This window comes from Triturus cristatus, chromosome 6 (genome assembly GCF_964204655.1).
Source record: "Triturus cristatus chromosome 6, aTriCri1.1, whole genome shotgun sequence".
Lineage (NCBI taxonomy): Eukaryota > Metazoa > Chordata > Amphibia > Caudata > Salamandridae > Triturus > Triturus cristatus.
Window position 1 is genome coordinate 1067295934 of NC_140589.1, and position 25595 is coordinate 1067321528.

Here is a 25595-nt window from a genome sequence, read left to right on the forward strand (position 1 = left end):
TCCTGGCAGGATTGGGGTAGGCTAGCGCTTTTGAGGTGTCTATGGTGGCACCGAGGTATTGTTTTAAGTGGGATGGTTGTAGATGGGACTTTGCGTGGTTTACTGTGAAGCCCAGTTGGTGAAGTAGCAGGATAGTGGCATGCGTGTGTTGTACACACTGGCTGTATAAACTGGCTTTTATTAGCCAGTCGTCTAGGTATGGGAAGACATGGATGTGTGGTCTCCTGAGGTGTGCTGCCACTACTGCTAGGCACTCGGTGAACACTCGTGGTGCTGTTGTGACTCCGAACGGGAGTACTTTGAATTGGTAGTGTTGGCCGTCCACTACAAATCTGAGGAACTTCCTGTGAGCGTTGTGCATTGGAATGTGGAAATAAGCGTCTTTTAGGTCTAAGGTGGTCAGGAAGTCGTTTTGGGAAAGCAGTGGAAGTACCTGCTGAAGCGTTACCATGTGAAAATGGTCTGAGTGTACGTATCTGTTTGGGGGCCTGGGGTCTAGGATGGGCCGCAGAGTCTCGTCCCTTTTTGGTATAAGAAAATATAGGGAGTAGATCCCCATATTTCATTGGTTGGTAGGAACGTGTTCTATCGCCCTTTTCTGTAGGAGGGAGATTACCTCCTGCTTTAGTAGTGTTAGATGTTCTTGTGACATTGGGCGTTGTTTGGGTGGAATGTTTGGGGGGCTAGATATTAGTTCTAGGCAGTAGCTGGACCGAATTATTTGCGTTACCCATTTGTCTGAGGTGATGGTAGCCCAGGCAGGGAGGAAATTTTGGAGTCTGCCCCCGACCGGAGTGGGATGGTCTGGGGGGAGTGGAGGGAAGTCATTGGGTAGGCGCGGTGGCAGAGCAGGCGGTGTTTGTCTTGCCTCTGCCTTTGTTATTGTTGCCCATGTAGCCGGTCTCTTTGAAAGCCCCTTGTAAAGATGGACTTGGTAGGAGCCTTATATGAAGTGGAAGCGGTGTCGGAGTTGTAGCCTCTGGATGTGCTCTGAAAGGAAGAGCGGCGAAAAGAGCGCCTGGGAGGGTGTGATTGTAAAGCTCCCATGGATTTTGCCGTGTCTGTGTCCTTTTTCATCTTTTCTAGGGCCTCATCTACTTTTGGGCCAAACAGATGTTTCTGGTCAAAGGGATGGTTGAGGATGGAGGCCTGTACCTCCGGTTTAAAACCTGAGATCCTTAGCCAGACATGGCGACGAAGGAGGACACTAGTATTGATGGCCCTGGAGGCTGTGTCTGCTGCATCTAGGGCACAACGTATGGAGGTATTAGTAATGGTTTTGCCCTCCTGAATTAGCTCGTTGGCCCTAGGTTTGTATTTATCAGGGAGATGTTGCATTATGGCTTTTAATTCGTCATAATGGGCCCTGTCATACCTGGCTAGTAGCGCTTGTGTATTAGCGATACGCCGTATGTTGGCAGCTTGGGATTCAGTACGCTTGAGGTGGAGGTGGGGAAGGTACTCTGAAAGGAGAGGTTGCAGAGTCCTTCCTCTTTGGAGGTGGAGCAGGTTTTTCCAGCTGTCTCTTTTTGATGGAGAGCATCAAATGTCCGGTTTTAGGATCCTTGGTTAGTGTTTTTTGTAATGGATCCGGTGTAAAGAGTTCTGGTGAGGTTGGTTGGTCCGTTGGCTTTATCCGCCTGGTTCGGTGTTTGGAACTATGCTTGGAAAAGTCGGATTGTTTGGTCGGCGCCGAGATGGATTTCGGCCTCGAAGTGTCGGTGCCGGTGGCCTTGTGTGCTTTTGTCGGTGCCGAAAATGGTGTCGGCACCGAGGAGCTGGTTCTCGACACCGAGTGTTTCGGTGCGGGGCTCGGTGTCGAAGCAGAGGCCATTTTCTTTTTCGGTGTCGAAGAGTGTTTATCGCTACCGACGGTGGGCTGGCTCGTGCCCGAACCGCCGGAAGGCTTAATCGGCTTCTTTACCGGGCCCGAAAGTGCGGTGTGGGGAGCAGTGTCTTTGGTCTTGCTTAGGCCCGGAGGCGAAGGCGTGACCAAAGCCCTTTTTCGGTGCCGGTGTGGGAGGGGGTAGATAAGTACTCACGACCCTCTGTGCCAGAGTGATGTCCTCCACATCTGAATTGTCGGCTTTGGTGGCGCTGACGAGTCCCTCGTCGGTGTGGTGTTGTTCTGGAACGTCGACGCCTTCCCCGAAGATGTCGTCCGAAATCGCCGTCGACGAGTGTGCCATGGTTCTTCTGGCCCTTAGGTCTCGAACGATTTTCTTGGACCGGAAGGACTTACATGCCGGACAATCTCGAGCCTCGTGTTAAGGGGAGAGGCAGAGATTACATACTTCGTGGAGATCGGTGTGGGGCAATTTGGACCCACATCGAGGGCACTGCTTGAAGAGAGTCCTTTCCATTAGCCAGGGCCAGAGCTTGGGTAGGCCCGAAGGCCGTAGTCGACGATCGGAATCGAAGGTTCTTGCCGATGAGAGCCGCGTCGAGTGGGGAGATCGCGATCGAAAACAATACCGCGAGTTGGGGTGAGGATTGCTCATCGATCGTCAAGCTGGAAGCTGTTCGGAACCGGAGCGCGAAGATCACATCCAAGCCCAATGGTGGAAAAAAACAATCTGAGGATGGAGCCGAAGCCCATGCGCAATACGATCCAAAGGAGGAGTCACCGACCTCTTGACTTCCAAAGACTTTCCAAGAGGAAAAACAACTGCAAAGATCCGGGCCCAACACCAGATGGCGATCTATGCACAAGTGTGTAATCTGCAGCTCATATGCCTCGAACCTAACTGTTTCTTTTAGATAAACTTATTTTCTATTTTGGTTAAAATCTCTGCTGTAGCATAGCCCCAGATCTCTGCTCCATATACTGCTGATGTTAAGGCTGAAGCTCTGGATATAGTAATGACCGGGGACACCGCTTCTCTCGATGCAGCCTTATATTTCCTCACTAATGAAGAAGCTTTCTGGCGAAGAGCGGTTTTACTTCTTTCCAACTGGGGACACCATGTTTGGTTATCACTTAGCCTCACCCCAAAATAGTCAAAGTGTGAGACTTTTTCAAGAGGAAGCCCCTCAATAGACATATTGTCTCTACATTTATTGTGGGGACATATCGTCATAACTTTAGATTTAGACAAATTTAGTTCTAATCCACTTTCCCCACAAAAGGTAAAAATGGCATCCATTTCAGATTGCAAGCCCATAGGTGTTCGAGAAATTAGCAGGGTGTCATCTGCAAACATCAATACTGGGGTTGGTACTCCCGCCAATTTAGGGGCATCGTGTTTGCATTCCTTCAGTTTCCTCACTGCGCCATTATTATATAGGCTAAAAAGTGTTGGGGTGAGGATACACCCTTGTCTGACCCCTTGCTTGATCTCTATCCTATCCATCGTGTCCCCTGTAGTGTTCCATCTCATCTTTGCATATGTATCTTGATGGGGCAATTCTTAGTAAATCTAAAAGAATGCCATACCTATCCAGAACTTCCCATAATGTTTTTTTTAGAACCAGGTCAAATGCCGCTCTCAAATCTGCTTTCTTTTGTAAGCCACGCCACTCAAATTCAAAAACATTTTATGAAAACTCTGCTTTGGTTTAACTTTACAGGAATATTTCTTCACAAACTTTGCATAAAAATCTTTTAAGACCTAGGAAAGCGATAAACTGCTCCTTAGTCTTAGGATAAAGAGCTTCCAGAATGGCTTTCACGTGTGACTCTTTAGGTTTAATAGCTTCCCAGGGTATTATGTGACCAAAATATACCACTCTATGGCACTTTCAGTTAATGCTTGAAAAACATTGTCCCGTTGATAGTTTTCTTTGTCAAAAACTAATATCACCTTGAAAGACTATTGCTTCTCCCAAACCACTTAGCGTCTTTTTCATAATGTACTAGATTACTGAAGCAGCACTTGCAAGACCAAAAGGCATCCTTTTAAATTGATACATTACTTTGGGTGTTATAAATGTACTAAGAAGTCTCGAACCTATTTCTAAAACTACCAAATGATAGGAACTGGCAAGATTGAGAGTCGAAAATGCTTCTGCTCTTTTCTGCATCTGTTCTTTTCTGCATCTGCTCTTTTCTGAGTTGATATCAACTCATGCATTTTAGGCAGATGATGCAGATAAATCCATATTGAACTATTAAGACTGAGGAGATCAACACAAAGTCTCAATTTTCCAAAGCATTTGAGCAAAATTACAACTGGAGACACCTTAGGGGAAGATTCAATAAGTTCAATAATGCCTTTAGCAACCAACTCCTCCAAAATGCCCTTCAATTTCCCTTTTGTAGGACCATGTCTTACAGGAATGACATTTTTCCTTGACAATGAGCTTATATTCAAATACTTTATATTACCTTAGGTACAATTATTCTTGTGAAATGACTGGTAAAGATATTTCACAAAAGTCAGTACTGTACAAATATGCATTTGCACATCTAGTTTTTTTCTCCTACATGGACTTTTCTATATTGTAAAAGTTCACCCTTGATACTTGGGGTCGTTAGAGTAGTTTTCCTAAAATGAATTAGGTGTTCGTTTCTGTGGATGTTCGCAGCAATTCCAATAGCCACATTCCTGCTCTTTTATACCGACTTCACCGAACACCTCAGAAACACCCATATTCCTACAAATATCCATTTACTATGGACAGTAGGTATTTTGTCATTCCGGTTAGAGTTTACATCTATTTTATTGATTTACTAAAGTTATTTATGTAGTGCAGAGCTAGCAGCAAGGGCAACAAAGTGCTTTACTATTAACAGATAATGAGCAGGGACAGTAATAAGAATTACATATGTGGCAGTGTAATATGGAAAGGTATCTATAGGGTCTTTTGCAATAGAAGCAGATTGGTTACCAGTCTTAGGTTCTCTGGGAGTTGGGTCCACTTTCTTTGAGGTGAAAAGAAGTTTCTAATAAAAAATACATATGCATTCGGGTTTCTGCGACAACATAGCTGTAATTATGTCTGCTCACAAAAGCTGACTGACCTGGATAAGTGTAGGTCGTACAGAGTGTGGATCAGGTGTTAAATTGTAGCATGTGACTCCATGTACGGCTCTGATGGAGTCTGGATACTCCTCCCCCCCACTGACGGGAAGATCTCAAATCCCTTCCACCCGCTGTTCGGGCGAATATGGCCAACCACACTTCTCCCATCACCTAAGGTGGGATTTTCTCAACTGCACACTTGAATGTGACATTGTTTGAGATTTGATGAGTGCTTATAACACTATGTCTAGTAATAACTGACAAAATGTGAATAAAGACATTGGAAAAAAGTCTGCTCACAAAACTATGTTTATAAGTAATAGGCCTCATCACATTCATGATTGTGCTGTTTGGCTAAAGCTCAAGAATCAACAGAAATGTTATCTTGTATTACCAAATTTATGAGGGAGTTCACATAGTGAAAACCAAAACTACTTCGAATATAAAAGAACCACCACATACCTAGGATTATAATATCAATGAGCATGCAAGGAGAGCATATCATTTTGTTTTAATGCTGAATGTGATTCCAGATTAGCTTGAGTAATGTATTTACTATCCTAAAACTCTCACCACAGCCATATTTCAGAGACCTTACAACTACTTATTTGTTAGTTCTGAAAACCACAAAATGTTTCAATCGCTAAAAGATTTCGTATTGATGTTCACCTGTCACCACAATTAAAGTTTTCAGTGGGCTCAAGACATTCCAAAATGCAGGTCTGCCTTACCTTAGCAGCAACAATGCTCAGACCCATTCCATTATGTTTCTTGAGCGTCACAGTGATGATCTCTGGATCCTTTTTAAGAAGCTGAGGAGGGGAAAAAGATGCTGTTTCAGGTCTGTTCAAAACCAACATAGAGATGATTTAATGTAGCTTACACCAGTATATTCTGCAGAGCAGTTAGTGGACTGTTCTTAGCCTTCAAAATAAGCAACTCCAATAAGCAACTCCTGATGAGGAAAAACCTTGTAAGTGTAAATCAGTCTGAATAATCACACTTGCCTGAATTCAATACGTGGATACTGAACCTGGAAACCTTGCTAAAGTCAGAAACCAGCAAATCAGCTTGCTTGAGTATCCTTGTTTGCAGAACACTGTCAGATAAGCAGAAGCAGGGTTACTAACTTTGGCTACATTTCTAAAATAGACAATCCTCTGCTACTATTCCTAACAGGGCCCTTTAAAGTCATTTAAATAAATTCATTTAGGTATAATTATTAATCTCACTTCTGAGTCACATCTACTGAGCCTCTGTTTAACGTTTGCTTCAACATGCCTGCTGATGGACTACTACTAAGATAATGCTTTACTAGCTCCTGTGTGCTGGTGCAACTGGGTAAAAGTTAGTAACAAACAGCACCACCCTAATCACTGCTGTCAAATGCATATTTCAGGGAACCGCAGTCTATTTAACATCCAATAAAAAGGCTTGGGATATGAAGGATTTTACCGGCAAGGAGATGTTCTTTCCTCTTTCTAATGACATATTAACGAGTGATTTTAATCCCCTAATGGAGTCAGAGTATCGACTCCTGTTCTGGCCATCTTCTAGCTGTTGACTCAAAATATACTGGTCTGTGGGGCTTTTGAGATAGGGTGGGCAGTGGGTTGTGAATGAGGAACAATCGTGTCTGGGGCTACAATGTACCTCTTGGTGTTTAGTGGTTCTTCAAGTGAATCTAAACGCAAATCATTGAAAAGATTTGGGCAATGTCTGAAGGCAGCCTTCCAAGGTATAATTTGTGTTTTTATTTGCCCAAAACATGAGGCGACCCTATTATTTAAAACTTCCTGATCTTCGGGGAATGCATGCATGTCTAGATCTAGTCCAGTGGCGTTTCAAGTTACTGGGTCATGCTTTAAAAATATTTTAGAACATTACACCAAGGAGGGATGTGGGAAGCTGTGAAAGGGGTTTTGTAGAAGACTGTCACTAGGGCCCACAAACTTCTCAAATGGTTTCTGAAGTAATCCTTAGTTCCAAAGTGTCATGCTAGAGGTTCGATTGCCACTGGAAATACTGTGCGTATTTAGTTTGGAAAAGGCCCCACCTGGCTTGCACTATTAGTGCATATATTGAGGGTCTGGTCACCAGTGCAGTGGGGGTCAAGAAAAGCCCTCCCAGGGTTGTTCTACTTGTTTCATTTCCGAGTTTTTACATGAACGTAATAAACTATTGAAAGTTCAGAGTTCATTGATGGATTAATGAGTGATCATATTCCATTTGTGGAGGATGAGAGCTATACTAAAATAAAGGATTGCTTTTTTAGTGCCACAACGACACAGTTTTAAATATACTGCTTGGTAAAACAAATCGCTAGCGGAAGAGGAGGAACCTTGAGAATGAGCGACAAGCAGCACGCGGCGAGGCAAGGTAGCGAGCCAGAATCAGCATCTTGACTGCTCCTTAATCACCTGGCAGCGTCAGTCAGCCACCCCGACCTGCTGACTTATGCAGGTTCGTGTTAAGCCTCGGCGGGCGGGCCAGTAGCAACAGCAGCAGAGGACAACAGCTGCGGTTGTCGTAAATCAGCAGCTATAGTCTACCGCCGCCCATATCCCCACCTCGGGAGGGCGGGTCAGTAGCACCAACAGGGCACACCACCAATGCAGCGGGCGCTGGACTTCTCCAGCCGACGGCTCATGTGCCCCACATCCCTCAGGACCGCACCATTTCCACTCAGGCTCTGCTCTCACAGATGAGGTGGGAAAAGTAGCTGGAGCTACTGGCAGTGGGCATCCCAGGTCTTGGAAGCGGCTCGATCGGTCAGGTGCGGCTTGAGAGATGGGTATTTCACCTTATACTCCAACTGCAAACCTCAAACTCTAGTACAACTAACACCTATGGTGGTCCTACGCCATATCTGGGATCCCCCAGGTGATCCTTGACAAGTGTGGAGGACCTGGAGAGAACCCAGCTCAGGGGGGCAAGACAAGACACAAAGATAAAACAGTGTACTCGTGCCCCCCCCCCCTCTACCTCATTAACAGAAGTCCTTGTAGAGGGGGCATGTCGGCACTCTCGAACTGACACCCTGCATAGGAAAACCAGGGCAAAGCCCATACCAGCACAATCCACAGAAACAGCAGACTTGGCCTGGCCTGTGAAGATGCCCAACAGCTGTAAACCGAGGCACATCACCCAGTACAGACGAACCACAAAGGTCGCAGAAAAAAGAACACGTTACTTACCTTCGTTAATGATATATCTGTAAGAGACAGATTAGTGATAGATTCCTTACCTTAGAATTAACCCCAGGGGTCAGACTGGATCCAGAAAGTTTACGTCAGCAGTACCCCTGCACGTCGAAAGGTGGTGTCGGCCAGCTCTGCGTTCGTCGTTGGCATCGTGGTTGCTGGGATGATGCCGCGGTAGCTACTTAGACGTCGCCCTCGCACGCGGTCGTCTGTTCTGTACACGACTTTCCGTGCTAGAAGTGCAGAGCCATGCAAGACACCGACCACTGGTGCACAAAACTAGGGCCCTGAAAGGAAGTCCTTCACCCTAGAAATCAGTTCGCAGAACGGGGAGGATGCGTGTGGCTGTAAGGAATCTATAACTAATCTAGGTCTCTTACAGATTATATCACTACCGAAGGTAAGTAACTTGTTCATCTGAAAGAGACAGTTATAGATTCCTTACCTTAGAATAGATACCTCAGCAATACCAAGCAGGGAGGTGGGTCTGAGAACCAAGTTCACACCAAAAAGTCCTGGAGAACAGAACGGCCAAAGAAGCAGTCTATCCGGAATTGGCTGTCCAGGCAGTAGTGTTTTGTGAACCTGTGCAGCGATGTCCACATAGCTGCCTGACAGATGTCATTAAGGGGGACTCCACGTCCCAAAGCAGTGGTAGCTGCTGTCTCCCTGGTGGAATGGGCGCGTAACCCCACTGGAGGCTCCTTCTTTGCCAAGGAATAGCAAGCTTTGATGCACAAAACGACCCATCTAGAAATGGTCCATTTGTGCACGGCCCGAGCTTTTTTGCACCCACCTAGCCAACAAAGAGCTGGTCATCCACCCGGAGTTGCTTTTTCTTCGATCCAAATAAAATTAAAGCGCAAGTTTTGGATCAAGACGGTGGAGCCTCTCCTCTTCTTTGGAAGGATGCAGAGGCAGAAAGAACGTGGGCAAAGTGATGATCTGTCCAATGTGGAAAGAAGTAACCACTTTGGGAAGGAAGGAAGGACAAGTTCGAAGGACAACTTTGTCCGGATGAACAGCCAAAAAAGGAGGTTTAGAAGAAAGAGCTTGGAGCTCACTCACACTGCGAGCAGAGATGATGGCCACCAGAAAGGCAGTTTTTAAAATCAGAAGCCTGAGAGGACAGTTATGTAGAGGCTCAAAGTGAGCGCACATAAGATACGTAAGAACCAAGTTCAAGTCCCACTGAGGCATTACAAAGGGAACAGGAGGAAAAAGATGAGTAATGTGTAGGAGAGTAGGATCTGCTTTCTATGTTCACCCCCACTTTTTGCTTTTGCTTTACTGGTTTTCGACTTAGATATGGCTGTGGGCCTGCTAATCAGACCCACAGCCCTGCTGCTCTCTCTCTAAATTGATACTATGTACTTTAGGTGCATAACCCATTTGGATAGGATCACCTTATTGGCCCCTGAACAGTGTACCTTAGGTACCCAGGGCATAGGTGTACCCTAGGCCTACCAGGGGCTGCAGCATGTATTATGCCACCCCTGGCCTGGCCTTCCATTATGACACAACTGGCTGATCACTCAGCTGGGGCAAGGTCGTGTAATCACTCCTTGCTTAGGTGTAGTATTCCTATACCTAACTTACATATAGACACGTGTACCTATCAGCCACTCCTATGGCAGGCCTTAACAATCCTGGAGGCAGAGTGCTTGGTAACATGTGAGATGGTGCTCTAGCATGAGCTGAGCCTGTCTGCAGCTTTCGGAACCATGTCCTTATAGCTGTTCTATGATATAGCCTACCATATACTCTTAAAGTGCCTTATAATCTTAAACGGTTATGGTAACTATGGTTTGGCTTTATCAAAACATGTCGTGTAAGGTGTCTAACACTTTGGAATAATACCCCCATCCCATTTCTGGGGATGAGGATATTATCCCTCCCTTCTAGAGGGAGAAGACATGTTGTAACCTACTTACCCGGTTAAAGTTAACCAGAGCCCCAGCATCACAAAATGGATGCTGCTGCCACAGACACGAGTCTGACCTCCTGCTGCTGGGAGTGATCCCGGCAAGGGAGGCTTGGAGAATAGGTTTCCTGCCTTGGGAGGTGCGAGCACCACCCCAGACAGGCCTTAGTGTATTGGGGCAGGGAGGGATGAAAAGAATGAGACATGCCTGGGGCACACAAGGTGTCCCGTGCATAGTCCAGTTCAAACCGGTGCTGGGGCACTCCAGCCCCAGTCCTGACGCGAAACTGGACAAAGGGAAGGGGGTGTAACCACCCCCCTCCCAGGTCCCACCCATAAGGCGTGACCTAGCAGGTAACCCAGCCCCCCAGATTTGGATAAGAGTGGTAGCTGGGCCCCAGGAGATTAGATTATCCTGAACCTGCAACTTGAACAGAAACTCTGGACCTTCGACATTCGACGAAAGAAGAAGACTGGAGAATCTCCCTTGTGGCCAAGGAGTGGCTACCCTGTGCAAACAGGCACCATCAAGAGACTACCCTTTGCTTTGCTAAAGTTCTACGAGGGACCGACTGCAGAGCCCGACCAGAGCCTTGACTTCCAGACTTCTCCGACCCTAATCCACATCCACAGCCGAGCTGAGATCCGTGGAGGCGACGAGAGACGTGGGACCGGCTACCTGGGAAAAGTGGCTAGTATCTTCCAGCGCAGCTTCTGAGGCACCCTCGAAGTTGTGCACCGGGGATTGAGAAGCCCCAACCCCAAGCACCATCTGCACCGAAGATCAGCCCCCCACACTCCACGAGTCCTGCGTGGGGCCCTTCTGCATTTTCCTGCTTGCCGCGCCTGTCCGGTTGCTTGCCCGTTGGCTAGTGGCCTTTGCGACAACGCACCCTGAAATCTTCACTGCTGGTTTGGCTCCTCCAGACTGGATCCCGCTTCTTTGCAAAAGAGAAGCACCCCAGACCTTCCTGGTCTGCACCAGAAGCAAGTCCTCCGTTCTTCGTGGGTTCCGCCTGCCAAGGCTTGGTGAGTCCTAGTTCGACTTCGACCCCGCCGACAGCTCGCCTCCTGGTCCTGGTCGTCCTCGACGTCTCCTGGTACCCGTGGCTGCAGCGACAAGCTTCACCTTTCACCTGCAATCTTCACGACATCGCCTGGTTCCTTCCTAGTTCCACGTGGTCACTGGCTAGTGACCTTGACTCTGTCCCTTCTGCTTGCAGGTATCCCCTCTTCTTGATCCCAGCCTTGGGATCCACCGGACCCTCTTCACTGACCGCCTGTCAGCAACTTTCCTTCAGGCATCCATAGAAGTCCACGACGAAACCCGACGCAAGTTCACACCTATGCACCCGCAGTCCGTGGGCTAGGTAACTTGGGTACTTCGGTGCTCACAAGGGTAGTGACTATCCTAGGGTCTAGTTTCCGAGTCTCGACTCTCTAGCTGCTTCAGAAGTGTCCTTAAACTGTTAATTTATACCTGCTAGTAATTCTATTGACTTTTACGCATTACGCGTGAGTGTTTCCACTCTGCACCTGAATCCCGTGGGCCTCCCACTTCCCAACTGTTGCTAGTGTAGTGTAGCCCCAGCGATTCCCTAGGCCTAGGCCTATCCTATTTCCGTGACAGTGCTCCTTATACCACTTCTTTAGTATATGGTTTGCGTGGCCCCTAGGGCCTAACTGTATTACTTACCAGTGTGACTTAATGTATGCTTAAATAAGACTGTGTTGTACTTACCTCTAATCTCATAAAGAGTGCTGAGGGTTTGACTAGAATAAATACACTTTATTTTATATATATATCTGTTGTTCATTTGGTATTCAAGGGATTATATATGGTATCACAGCTGGCTTCACATGCCATTCAGAGTTTAGCCTAAGACTGCTCTTGTCCATGCTACCACTAGGATAGCTGGTCTATAAGGTTGACTTTACAACCAATCACCATAAGGGTTGTTTGGACTGATAAAAGGTGTACACTAGAACTAGTGACATCATACATCAGGCCAACTTCTCACATAATGACCTTAAGGGAGTGATTTACAACAGGGAACTTGAAAAGGGAAGGCTGATCAGGAAGCCTAAGAAGGGCTGAAATGATCGAGAGGTAGCCTTTTAGAGTGCCCAGAGCAGTATCCTGCTGGGCCGAACGAATAACAGAACCTCAGACAGAGGGGCGTAAAGGGGATCCACAGACTTTGCTGTGCACCATGCCACAAATTTGTTCCATCTGCAGGCGTATACCGTCTTAGTGGAGGGACGCCTGGCTGCCAAGATAACATCTCAGACTTCGGGAGGAAGGTCGAAATCTGTCAAGTGTCGCCGCTCAATCTCTACGCAAGGAGGTGGAGGGGTTCAGGTGGAGGACCGTCCCCTGCTGCTGCGACAGAAGATCCTACCGAAGAGGCAGTCGGATCGGAGGATCGATGGCCATGTTGAGCAGTTCGGGATACCAAACTCTTCATGCTCAATCCAGAGCAACAAGAATGACTTAGGACCGGTCGCACCAGATCTTCTTCAGCACTCTTGGCAGAAGTGGTATAGGCGGAAAGGCGTATAGAAGACCTGCAACTCAACTCGCAACAAAAAGTGTCGCCGAGGGAGTGTCGTCTTGGAAATTCCAATTGGCAGAATTGCTGACATTGCACGTTCTGTTCGGTGGCGAATAGATCTAACCAAGGCTCTCCCCACTGATGAAAGAGACCTTGCACCACCTCCGAGTGAAGAGGCCATTCATGATCCATCATGCACCTGCGGCTCCTGGCGTTCAGTGAGTCTGCAAGGTGGTGAACCACAAGGGATATACCCTGACGTGCCAGCCATGTCCAGAGACAGAGAGCCTCTTGACATGGGGTCCATGACTGCACCCCGCCATGTTTGTTGCAGTACCAGATGGCAGTGGTATTGTCCGTGAACACCTGCGCTACTCTTCCCTGGACAGAGGGAAGGAATGGTTTGAGTGCAAGACTAATCACCCGAAGCTCCAGAAGCTTGATGTGGAACCCGGACCCTGTCGGAGACCAGAGGACTCTGATCCTTCCCCCATGTGGCCGCCCCATCCCAGAAGGGATGCATCGGTCACCACTGTGAACTCTGGATGGAGAAGGGAGAGGGATCTGCTGTCGACCCAATCCTGGTTCGTTAGCCACCACTGAAATTGGTGTGCAGTGCCCTCCAAGATCTGGACACAGTCGGACAGGTTCCCCTGATGTTGTGCCCACTGGAACTTCAGGTCCCACTGTAGAGCCCGCATATGCCATCTGGCATAATCCGCCAGCAGGAAGCAGGAGGCCATCAGGCCCAGTAGCCGGAGGATCACCCTCATGAAACCCGGGATAGAGGCTGAAAGATCGGAATCATAGCCCGAATATCCCGGACTCGCTGTTCGGGAGGATAGACCCGAAACTGCGTCATGTCCAGAACCGCTCCGATGAAGAGGAGCTTCTGAGAGGAAGTCAGGTGCGACTTCGGCATGTTGATGGAGAACCCCAGCGAATGCAGCAGGTCAGCCGTAGTCTGGTGGTGGGAGACGACAGCCTGGGGCGAACCCGCCTTCAACAGCCAGTCATCGAGATAGGGGAAGACTGAACCCCTGATCGGCGCAGATAAGCTGCGACCTCCGCCATCACCTTCATGAACACCTGAGGGGATCTGGTAAGGCCAAAGGGGAGCACAGTAAACTGAAAACGCTTGTGGCCTACCATGAACAGCAAATAGTGCCAGTGGGACAGCAGGACGGGGATGTGAAAATAGGCATCCATCAAGTCAAACACTACCATCCAGTCTCCAGGGTGGACAGGACCTGAGCTAGCGTCAACATTTTGAACTTCTCCTTCCGGAGGAAGCAGTTGACGTTCCTGAGATCCAAGATAGGACACAGGCCTTTGTCCTTCTTGGGTACCATAAATTGGAGGGAGTAGCAACCAGGACCTACTTCTGGGGCAGGAACTCGCTCGATGGCTCCCTTGGCCAAGAGAGACATAAATTCTTGCAACCACGACCTACTTCTGGGGCAGGAACTCGCTCGATGGCTTCCTTGGCCAAGAGAGACATAACTTCTTGTTGGGGAAGGGCCAGATGATCCTCTGACATGCAATTGTACTGAGGTGGCAAGGCAGGGGGGGGTCTCAAAGGGGAGAGAGTAGCCCCTTCGGACTATCTGCAAAACCCACATGTCTGACGTGATGGTGCGCCAGTGGGGAGGTGATGGCGAATCCTGCCGCCCACTGGCGATTTGTGGCCCTGGAAGATCAGACAAAGAGGGTATGGAGGCTGCTGCAGAGGAGGTGGTGGTGGACTGGCCGGCTCGCTGGCACCCAGACCCATGCCAGTGGTTCCCAAGTCTCTGTCCGCACAGAGGCTGAACAGCTTGCGCAGGTCTGTGGAACGTGGTGGGGCACCCCTTTCGTAGCCACGAAAGGGGCGAAAAGCAGACTGTGCAGGGCGAATGGTGGAGAGGCCCAAGAACATGGCCGTAGGGCGTGAGTCCTTGAAGCACCCTAGTGTGCTGTCTGCCTTGTCACCGAACAGGCGACGGCCATCAAAGGGCATGTCCATAAGGGTAGCTTGGACATCCCCAGAAAAGCAAGTGGACCTCAGCCAGGTATAGCGTTGATTGGCTTCCGACTTTGAAATCGTCCTACCTAGCGAGTCGGCGGTGTACAGTCCACAGCGTATGGTAAACTTCACTGCGTCTCTCCCCTCGGGAACTGCACGGGAGAGTACGGCCTCTGGGCACTGGGGTAGCACCTGCACCACCGTATCCCACACAGAGCGGGTATAACAGCCGAAACAGACATTCGGTGTTTACTGAATGCAGTCCCAAGCTGGAGGAAGAAAACATCTTCCCAAGATGGTCCAGCTTTTTGGATTCCCTATCAGGGGGTGCTTTAGGGAATGCACCTTTGGATGTGGAGGCTTGGACCACCAAGCTCTCAGAGGTGGGGTGTTGGGAGAGCAAAGTGGGTTCGCCCAGGGCCGGGCGGTGGCGTCGGGCAATCATCCTATCCACAGAAGCCCCTGTGGTGGGTCTGGACCAGGTGCTCAAAAGGATGTCGGTGAGGGCTTCATTGAACAGGCAGCAGTGGCTCCGAAGAGCTCGCTGCCGGCTGTGGCACTCAGGAGGTTAGTCCTGACTGCCACCGAAGGAAGCTCAAGGTTGAGAGCATCGGCCGCCCTACGCAACACCACTGCATAAGAAGCTCCCTCTTCCATAGCCACGGTAGGAGGAGACGACATGCCACAGTCTGGGGAAGTATCTAGACCACTGGTTTCTCCTAGTTCCTCCCTCCAGTCTGGTTCATACCCCAACTGGTCAGTTAGAGGGTCTTCAGACCCCTCCCAGTGATCCTCACTCTCCTCTGGTTGCCAATCTGACCTGATTGAGCACCAGGGTAGAACAAGGGCACAAAGGTACCCATCAGCGCCAGATCCGGCATCGGTCGGCGCCTGTCCGGCTTCGTGTCCAGTGCAGGGAGGAGGCCGGGGTCGACGTCAGCTGGGGACACAACCGGCGTCGGCTGTAGACATGGTGCCGGTGGAATCGGCGCAGGGTGAGGTGGAATCAGGTCGACTGGTGCCGATCCGGATCCAGGACTGGATCCAAGGGGACTCTGTGGTGCTGCAGCCGCAGGCGTTGAAGGCCCAGGGCCTCTAGCCGAGTCCACGGGGCGCGAAGGTGCACCGGCGAAGTCGGGCTGCCCAAAGATGGCATGCATCGCTTCCTAAAGGGTGCGAAGCTGGGCAGGGGTCGCTCCGGGTCTCAAAAAGGGAGGGTAACTGGGAGTCGCCCCTTAGGGCTCCGCATGCGGACCCACAGGAGGGGCACCACCCGCATCGCTCGTTGCGTCGGCTGACCGACAGGGCGAAGTCGAAGAGTGACGATGCTTCTTCGACTTCTTCCAGTGCTTCGACTTACCCGAGGAGTGCGAAGACTTTGAAGAAGACTGGTGGAGGTGGCTCGGTGACTGGTTCGTCAACCTCCCATGCGACCGGGACCTTGAACGGCACAGAGCCGACTGCCAGTCCTGGAGAAGCTTTCGGGACTGCTACCGCAAAGACTTCGGATTCATGGTCCGCGAAGTCGGTGCACGACTTGGGATCATGGTCACGCTCCAGGCAAAACAGGCTCCATCACCAACATCTGCCGGCTGCAGGAGCCGCAAGTCTTGAAACCGGGCATCCCTGACGTGCACCAGGAGTCGAAGGCTCAAAAACGGTGTTGACAAAAGTCACCAAAAAGTCAGCCGAAAAGTGACTGGAGGTACCGCTCTCTTCAGATCTGGGCTGGCTGGCGCGGAAAAAGAAAGAACGGACGTCCGCAAAGGTGGCGTCTAAGTCGCTACGTAGACATCATCCCATCAACCACGATGCCAACGGCGAACGTAGAGCTGACCGACGCCACCTTTCGATGCGCCGGGGTACTGCTGACGAAAAACTTTAAGGGAACCAGTCTGACGCCTGGGGGTAATTCTAAGGTAAGGAATCTATAACTAATTTTCTCTTTCGGATATCCTCCTCAAGCGAGACAACAAAGTCTGGTCTGGGATTGGACCCAAAAAAAGGGCCTTAGGAAACCTGTTAGGGCCACGTCTACTAGCATTGCCTCTGACCCAAAGACGGAAAACCTCAGAAGCCGCAAATCTAAGGAAAGCTGCAACTTCCCTGCTCCTGACAACAGGTCGCTATTAAGACACATCAGAGTGAAGAAAGGAGGCCCTGCATCTATTGCACAACTGCTACAATCACCGACTAGGCATTGGCAATCAGGCGCAGGGTCTCAGGGGCCCAGATTTTCAAACACGAGCAGACAGGACAGTGGTCTAAACAGGAGAACGGGAAAGACTAGGGATTAGCCTTTATCAGCTGCAAAAAGAGGAAGAAAGGCAAAGAAAATAGAGAAAACGGCACTTCTGTCAAGGTAAAGAAAACAAAAGAAGGAAAACCAAAAGCTGAGACAAAACCTGGTACAAAGACCCCTGATAGATTTTCTGAAACCGGCTGGTACAACGGGATGCCAAGGGATTTCTGGGAACTGCCCTGATATCAAGTACGCGGCCTGCTCTAATCAGTTTAAAATTTTCACCAAATGTAACTCATTAAAAGACGCCGGATCGGTGCTCTTCTGAAGCAATGAAAAACTCACTGGACTAAAATACTTTAATATCCTTCCCCCAATAGACTTGGTCCACCTCCCTTGTCCCCAATCTCTAAACAACCGGATACTTCAACCCCTTTTCAACTGTCAGGCATCACTGCAAACCTTGCACAAAACTCTGACGAGGAAAATAGAAAAGTGGCAGAGCCATTGACTCCCTCAAGGAAGGGAGAGCCTATCTCAGGCTCCCTACAAGAAGGCTAAAGAGAACACAACAGGAGCATTCCCTGCACAAAAGTAAGCAGCAGAAGACAAGCCACCTACTGGTCAAACATGGCCTCTGAGGGCAGCCAAATAACACTCAACAGCACAGGGAACTTTAACAGTACTTCGAATCCCAGCCCTCGACCGGGTGGCATAGGAACCTCATATACAGGACCTCCCGGGGCCCAAGAGGAAACTGAAGAGAAAGATAGCGAGCCACTCTGCACCTAAAAACACCGGAATGGGATGAAATACTTGCAGCTTACACAGGTTCCGAACAAAGCATCCCAGACACCATGGCAGCTGAGTTCTGAACACAGCCTTGATGGCAGAAAATGCAAGGCAAGTGCAGAACAACAATCTCCCGCGAATACCGCATGGGCGACCCTCTTGAACATGGTCCAGGTATCTGTAGAAGCCCTGTAGTTTCAGTCAAATAAGATGTACATTCAACTTTCAATACTCAATACTCTGGCAGTCTACGTGGCAGGGAATGACTGTAAATTAAGAGAGCTAAACTCCATGAAAAAAATCGTATAGGATGACACCTCTTTCTCACAAATAAAACGCCAGTGTACAAATATTGTCGACAAGCTGTCAACTGTCCCCACAATCTTAAATGATCTTCTATCTGATCTCAAACAAAACACAAGGACCCAGGGAGACAAACAACCTGGGAAGAAACCACAAATTTAAGGCTCTACAAATTCTGGGGTTCCCACAGACACTATCCCAACCACAGAAGGCACCAGCAGGCACATGGACCAATCTCACCAACCTCAGCAGTCTGCAACAAACTCAGGAACCCGACGGATACGTCGGATACGTCGGATGTACCACCAAAATCTAACGAGAGCTTCAAGGGAGACTCAGACCTCGGTGCAGCAGCAAGACACAGAAACCTCTCAAGCCTGGCCAAGCGGACTAGGGACAAAGAAAAACACCAAACGCAGACAAGCACAAAGGAGAAAGGGGCAGAATACAAACATCTGGCGGCCAAAAGTAATTTTATCCCCTCTTCAAAACAAAAACAAGACCGGTCATAACAGCGGTCCAAACCGCCCATTCAGAAGAACAAGGGGATGAGCAAACCGCAAGATAGCTTGATCTGGACTTGAACCACATCTGCCCTGGCAAACAGCCGGCTGTGCTCCACCAAATCTCACCAGTAGCAAGCTTGCCGGGAGAACTGCCTGGACTAATTAATTCATCAAATATCAACTTTAAAAAGTCTGCATCAACACAAACATGCAGAAGAGGGCCTCACTGCTCTAACTACAACAGATTCCAAATAGACAAACCGACCCAGCACATGAGATTTCTTGCTCTAAGAATTGAAAATGCCATCACTACACAGAATAATTGCACAACTTAAACTGGCAAAACATCAACTGTTTCAACAACTGTAGATCCAGTTCAGATACCCAAATCAGCATTCAGCACAACACAGCACCCAGGGGTCCCACAGAAACCAACATGCTAGCTGCTTCCGCGCAAGAATGCACCTCAACTACCGCAATACTTCTACAAGACAAACACTGAATACGATCAGGACAATACTTTAGCACTAATCTTTATTTCAGAGTATGTCTCTAGAGGAAGCTATGATGTCCTAAATAGGGGAAAGATTCTCCGATGACAAGCAGCATCTCCAAGACTTCGCAACATAACATCAAAAGACCTCATGGCAATAAAGGGTTGAAAGCTCTGACGAAGCACTAGGCGGTGATGTAACTAAGACCACAAGGACCACAACAGACATCACAAAAAGAGTCCTCACAGAAGAACCAGCTCTTAGAAAATTAAGAATAAAGGTCATCCCACGCCAAATATCAGGCTACCCCTCACCCCATTTTCCCCAAGGCCACAAAATTATGCCAAATCAGTGACAAAGAGAAACCACATCAGTGCTCAAGGGTGCAAAGGGCAGCAGGAAAAAAGAACTCTCAGCATACATAATTCACAGGGCAAAAGAGCATATTGTCCATGAAAGACCACACAGGAGGCATAAGGGATGTAGTCTGAACAATCAGATGTTCTCAAATTACAACATGACCACAAACAGCCCAGGAGCCACTAGTTTGAGCCAATTCCCATTTACTTTGCATGTGTTCTTGGAACATTAATGGCCTAAACACAAAGCTAAGTGACCTGGATTTGTGCAATTACTTGAGGTCCTTCAATATAATTTTCCTTCAGGAGATCTGGTTGGCCGATCCAGTCTACATCAAAGGCTATGTGACTTTTTCACCCTAGCTGTGAAACGGGCAAACCACGGGCACCTTTCAGGTGGGCTGGCTAATTACATCTCGATAGTCAGTTTAGTCTTGGCAACAGCCCTGGACATCAAATCCATATGAATTAATGCAACAAAATGTACCATCTTAATCACAGGCGCTGCCGCTGATTTAATTCTTATTAACATCTACTTTCACCCCAAAAGCAAGCCCAAAGACTGGAAAGAGATAGTGCAAGACCTAACAAGGCTAGCGGAAGAAAAAGACTCAACGCACTTGGTTATATCTGGGGTCTTCAACTTACATCTACTGGACACATCCATTGGTGACCTAGCAATAGCCCAAACCGCGCTATGTGAAATACCCGACTGGGCTCCAAACAAATACTGGGAGCCAATTGTTCGAAGATCTCGAACATCTAATCCTCAGGGCTCTGAATGGCAGGTTCCCAGAAGATAACCCTCCGGCCACCACATTCCACTCCAACAGAACCAGCACATGTCGGGATCTGGATTACACCCTTGTATCTCTTTCTATATTTCAATACATCCACTTGTTTCAAATTTCACAGAGACTTGTTGAAACAATGGACAAACCCTACACTACAAACTACAGCCACATTATAACTACACCAACTGCCTGCAATCAAACGGGATATACTCCAAAATCTTAGCGGTATAGAATTTGACGCGGTTAATATGTGGGAAGCCCTCATGGAAACACTTCGGGAAATGCATGCACAAGATAAACTCAGTTTTGCCAACCAAGTGTACCTGTGCAACACACAATCCTAGATTCTGGGAGCATAAAACTGAAATAAACTATGCTCTTTGAATTCTGCGGAAAAGACTAGGTGACCTGACCACCATCGCGGCTCTAAGACAACATAAACACAGACCAAGAAATTAAAATGGTCAATAAAAAGAGATCAGGGAGATGTACTCTGGGCTAAACAAAACACAGACTTGAAACACAATAAGGGTACTAGATTTTGGGCTACTGTGAACCAACATCTCAAACAAGACCACAGAGGCACAGACTCTTACATCACTGAAGCTACATGGGCACAATATCTAAAAAGCAATTTCAACCAAAAAGCAACAGAAAGCCCCGGGATGGATCCTTGGGGAACTTCAATTACAGCACAAGCCGAAGGGCAGCCCTGGGAGGATGGTTAGAGTATCAAAAAGCAAATATCTAAATGGCGAAAAGAAGGATTCCCGGACCCTAACAGAAACCTCCTTAGGTGTTCAAACACGATCCAGACTTCTGGGGAGAACTTTTAGCACCAGTGTTCACTCAGATCATAAGCAAAAGTAATCTCCCTGCGTCATGGAAAGGCTCAATCATATCTCCAATTTTCAAGGGTGGACACAGGTCCCTTCAAGCAAACTATCACCTAATAACTCTGAACAACAGCGACACTAAATGATTTGCCAGAACTGTGCTTGATGAGCTAACAGTATGGGTCTCCGGCAATGTCTTTATACCATACAATCAGACAGGGTTTCTAAAGTCATCCAGCACGATCACAAACATATTAGCAATCTCTCTACTAATGGATACTGCACGCACTTCCAACACACCGCTATTTCTCTGTTGCATCTACTTTAAAGCAGCCCTTGACTCCGTGGACTGGGGGGGGCTGTGGAAGAAGCTAGCAAGCTGGAAAATACAGCAAAACCTACTGAACATGCTGCTTAGTGACACATGGGTGCAAGGCAAGATAGGCGCAGGAACACACCTCTCCTGTAAAATGTCAACCACACTTGGTCAAAACCTTATTTAACCCTTCTTGGCTGACCTGGCCGAACACTCCTTAATTAGGCGGCAAAGTAATATCAAGCGTTCTTTATTCCGACAAGATGGTGCTGGTCAGTCACACTCGGGTTGGGCTTAAACGGCTACTATACAAAACAAAGGCCTACTCACTTGCCAACGGCTTGACGATCAATCTTGGCAAAACAAAAACCATGGATTACAATAACAAGAAATCTCAAATACAAGCTAGCTTATGGGGTAACACTCGCCTGTAAAGCACGGAGGAGTACAATTACCTCGGGGTTATCATCAATCAGAAAGGCCCCTTCACAGCCCAGGAGGCGGCGATACAAAGGAAAGGTCAGGCCCTGGCTATAGCACTCAAAAGCCTGAATTAAAAAAACTTGCAAGCCCTTCCCTTAAGCTACTGATCGAAGTTGCAAAGTCCTTGCCAACAATTTCATACCGAAGTGAACAGCTAAGAGGACACCAGCACCCTAGACACCACAATCACCTGTACTTTAGAATTATTTTTTCTCGGCCAAGTTACACCTCATCTGCACAGATGAGATTAGAATTTAGTTTGATAAAACAGCCAATAGCCATGCGTGGACCAAATATAATATGCAGGAACAAATTTCAGAAAGTTAAACCAAACACCTTGAACCACAGGCTATGAAAAGACCTACAGTGCCGTAACCAGGTCACTGGCAAAAGTCTACCTACAAGAATCCCTTGACCTCAGAGGCCTTACACAACTCTGTTATACACCTACTAGTCTTCAGACATTTAAGCGTCTGGCTATGAAGTCACTAAAAATGTAATCTGTCATTGAGGACACGGCCATCCTGTCAAAAAGAGCACATGGGTGGATGACGCTTAAAATTTTTAAAGCCGGGTCGTGGCCTAGCAACTTGGCCGACGGGACGTGAGCCTCCTTAGCTTTCCATCCGTCAGCCTGAAATCCTGCATTTCTCCTCGGTACCCCGCTGAATTCACTACTACTACGTGGGGGAAGGTCTCAGGTAGCCCCCCCTGGGTCTCACCGATCATTCCTGGGCGAGCTGAGGCCCGGTGCTGCGCCAAGTGCAGCTTGGGCCTACGTGGGAAGAACTGCAACGACCGGATGCTTCGTCGGGGTGATCTGCTTCGGAGGAATGTGAGCGAGGCTGCTTAAGCCCCCTCCTTGTGCCCCCTGACCGCCTGGCTGCCACCGGCCGCAGTTGACGGCCTCGAGATCCTGCCGGAGAGAGCGGCCTTCCTGGGAGCCTGATGGTGGAGCAGCCTCATCTTGAAACTCGGGTGAGTAGGTGGAGAGCTCCCGAGACGCACTGCCTGTTATCGGCGTCTGGGAGCAGACTGTGGAAAGCGAAGTTGCCTGGGCATCTGGCTGGTACTGGTGGGTGGGCCTGGGGAGGGCGCAGCTCCACCGGTCAGAGCCTGAAGGGCGGAGTAGTCTGCTTTGGTCCTGGTAGGGGTGTCTGGGAGCCACGTCCACACCTGGTGCCCGCCCCCACCCCCCACCCCGGAGCAGTAAAACTTGAGCCGGGGACTGCTAGCCCTAGGGGTGGTGCGTGGGGGGGGAGGAGGGGTCAATGTCCATCGGGCCCCGCCCTCTTGTGCTCAAAGGCCTAAAACATTGCTGGACTGAGGGGGCTGAGGACATCTACACAGATACACTGGCTTTGCTGCGGTGCCCTTGGTGAGCATGTGGGACCCGCGAAAAATAACCAGCGCATAATTGGGGCCTAAGGAGGCATGACAGGGAGCAGCCCGAGAGCTGCCGCGCATTATCTTGACCTCTCCACGCTCACTGCTTCTGTGGATTGCGGTGCCCTAGCTCTGGTCCTGCCGATCTGGATTGCTGCATGTGTGGACTTGCTAGGGCAGGCTTGGAACTGGCATTGACTTCTGTGCTGGGACAGAAGGGCAGTGTATGCCATTCACCTGGATTGCTGTCACTGTGCGTTATTGCACCTGCTGGCCTGGATTGATTAGTGGACCATCGCTGAGAAGACCCTCGGTATGTGCGCCGTGTTGGCAGGTGCGCGCGCGAGCGGGCGCAATGGTCAAAGACAAGCCTCAGAAGACGACTGGGACAAATACTATCACGCAGTATACTACGCCTTGCCCCCCCGACCCCCCCCCCCCACCCCCAAGAGCCTGACCAGACAGACTAGGGGGACAGAACGGGATTCGGGAGGAGAGAGCACGGAGCCCACCAAGGCGGAACTCATGGCGGCCATACAGGGCTCCAGCAAGGCGCTGGAGGACAGAATAGATACTGTATCTGTGGATGTGAACCAACTATGCGCGGACTTCCAGAAGGTAGCTGATAACGTCACAAGTGCGGAGGTGCATATAGCAGAAGGAGCAGAAGCAGGTGGCGCAGATGACTGTGGTTACGAAAGCACTGGGCTCTCGTTCCTCCCCCACCACCGGGGGCGCAGCCACGAGCTATCGTAGCTAAAATTCTCAACTATCGGGATAGAGATTGCATTCTGAGGGTGGCAAGGGATTACCAGAATGTGCAGTATGAAAACAATAAAGTGACTATATATCCGGATTATACTAAGCAAGTTCAGGAACTTCGGAAATCCTTCCTGGGTGTGATACATAAGCTGCGAGAACTGAACATGCAATATGTGCTCCTGTCTCCTGCCAAGCTGAAGGTGATCTCATACGTTTGCCTGCAGACTAGTTCTCCCCTCTCTTAAGTAGGTGCCAAGACCTAGGAGGCCCTACACTTTTCTTCACTGTTCTTTCTCGTTTTTCTCTCCCTCTTAGCGAGTGGGTAACTTTCTGTACCCCGCTACAGGAACAGTGTCCCCATTTAAGAATATATGTTTCTAGTTAGGAGCACGGGCACTGGACCTCAACTGGCTCCTGGTCCCCCTCTCTTTGTCTTGATGCAATTCTTTGACTCCCTGGAACATGTTTGTGAGTGGTTGGAGATCCATGGTGATGGATTGCTGCCTGGAGAAGCAAGGAGTCAGAAGCGATGATGGGGCACACGGCCGGACGGGGGCCAGCGACGGAAGCAGAATCGGATGGAATCGAAAAATGCTCCTGAGGTGTCGAAGCGGAGGATAACGGTGGGAGATGATGAAACGCTGCAGTTTGATCCTCTTGTGGAGAGTGCTAGGGAGACCGACTTGCTGGAAGCTGCCACTGCTTAACAGGATACGCAGGATCAGACTCCAACAGCAGACGTGCCAAAGACCTTGTTGGAGGATCTTCCTGGGGGTGTCAGTGAAAGTGATTAATCATTGACTGCAGGACTACAGCAGTGCTCGCAGATTCATGACTACTACGCAGGAGTGCGATAATGCTGTATGGTGGTGTTTGTCGCTCTGGGGGAGGGGGGGGGGGGGGGGGGAATAGTGCTACTTGTGGGTTTGACGGGACCCAGGGGAGGGGATGTTGTCTGGATTAAGCATATACGAAGCAGGTATTTTTCAGAATGCCAGCAGGGTCATTGATTTGTGGTGGGTGGGCGGAAGGGGGTTACAATGCTTTCTTGTTGCCCATGTTGGGCTTAGTGGGATGGTGTGCATGTCCTGGCACGAGCGGTGGGTGGGCAAAATCGGCTGTCATGGCAGTCGAGCATTGTCCGTGGGGGGGGGGGGGGGGGGGGGGGGGGGGGTCTTTGTTGGTTTAGTTGTTATTGTGTGAATTTTGGTGGTGGTGTGCACGAGAGCGAGTCATTGCAGAAGAGTGCAGAGTCCTGGCGAGTTGCTAGACAGGTAGTCCGAATGTATGATCATGGCGGATGTGGTAAAGTTCCTTAGCTGGAATGTTAGGGGTTTAGGCACCTATGCCAAACGGCATACAGGCCTTTATCTCCTTAAGCGGCATAGCATAATGATTGCATGCTTGCAGGAGACACATTTGTAAGATGCTGGGGTGGGGCGCCTGGCCAAGAAGTAGAGGGGGCAGGTGTTCCACTCGTCATATTCTACCTATGCCAGGGGGGTGTTGATTTGGGTGGCACCTGGGGCCCCGTTTACACAACAGTATGCCGAAGCAGACGTAGAAGGTCATTACGTGCAATTGCAGGGCAAGCTAGATGGTAAAGATATCAGTACACTCAACACCTATGCCCCTAATATTGATGAGCCAAATTTCTTTGCGGCTTTACAG

The 25595-nt window shown here is 49.1% G+C and overlaps 1 protein-coding gene across 16 annotated transcripts in view; it reads right to left on the reverse strand.

Annotated features, from left to right (window-relative positions):
- The window catches only part of AFDN (afadin, adherens junction formation factor), a 1598291-nt gene that overhangs the window by 618387 nt on the left and 954309 nt on the right, over positions 1-25595 (reverse strand). For all 16 annotated transcript variants that reach the window (XM_085611917.1, XM_085611916.1, XM_085611915.1 and 13 more), the window contains one exon: positions 5696-5776. In XM_085611917.1, the coding sequence (XP_085468043.1) occupies positions 5696-5776 (81 nt within the window). The remainder of the gene's footprint in view (positions 1-5695; positions 5777-25595) is intronic.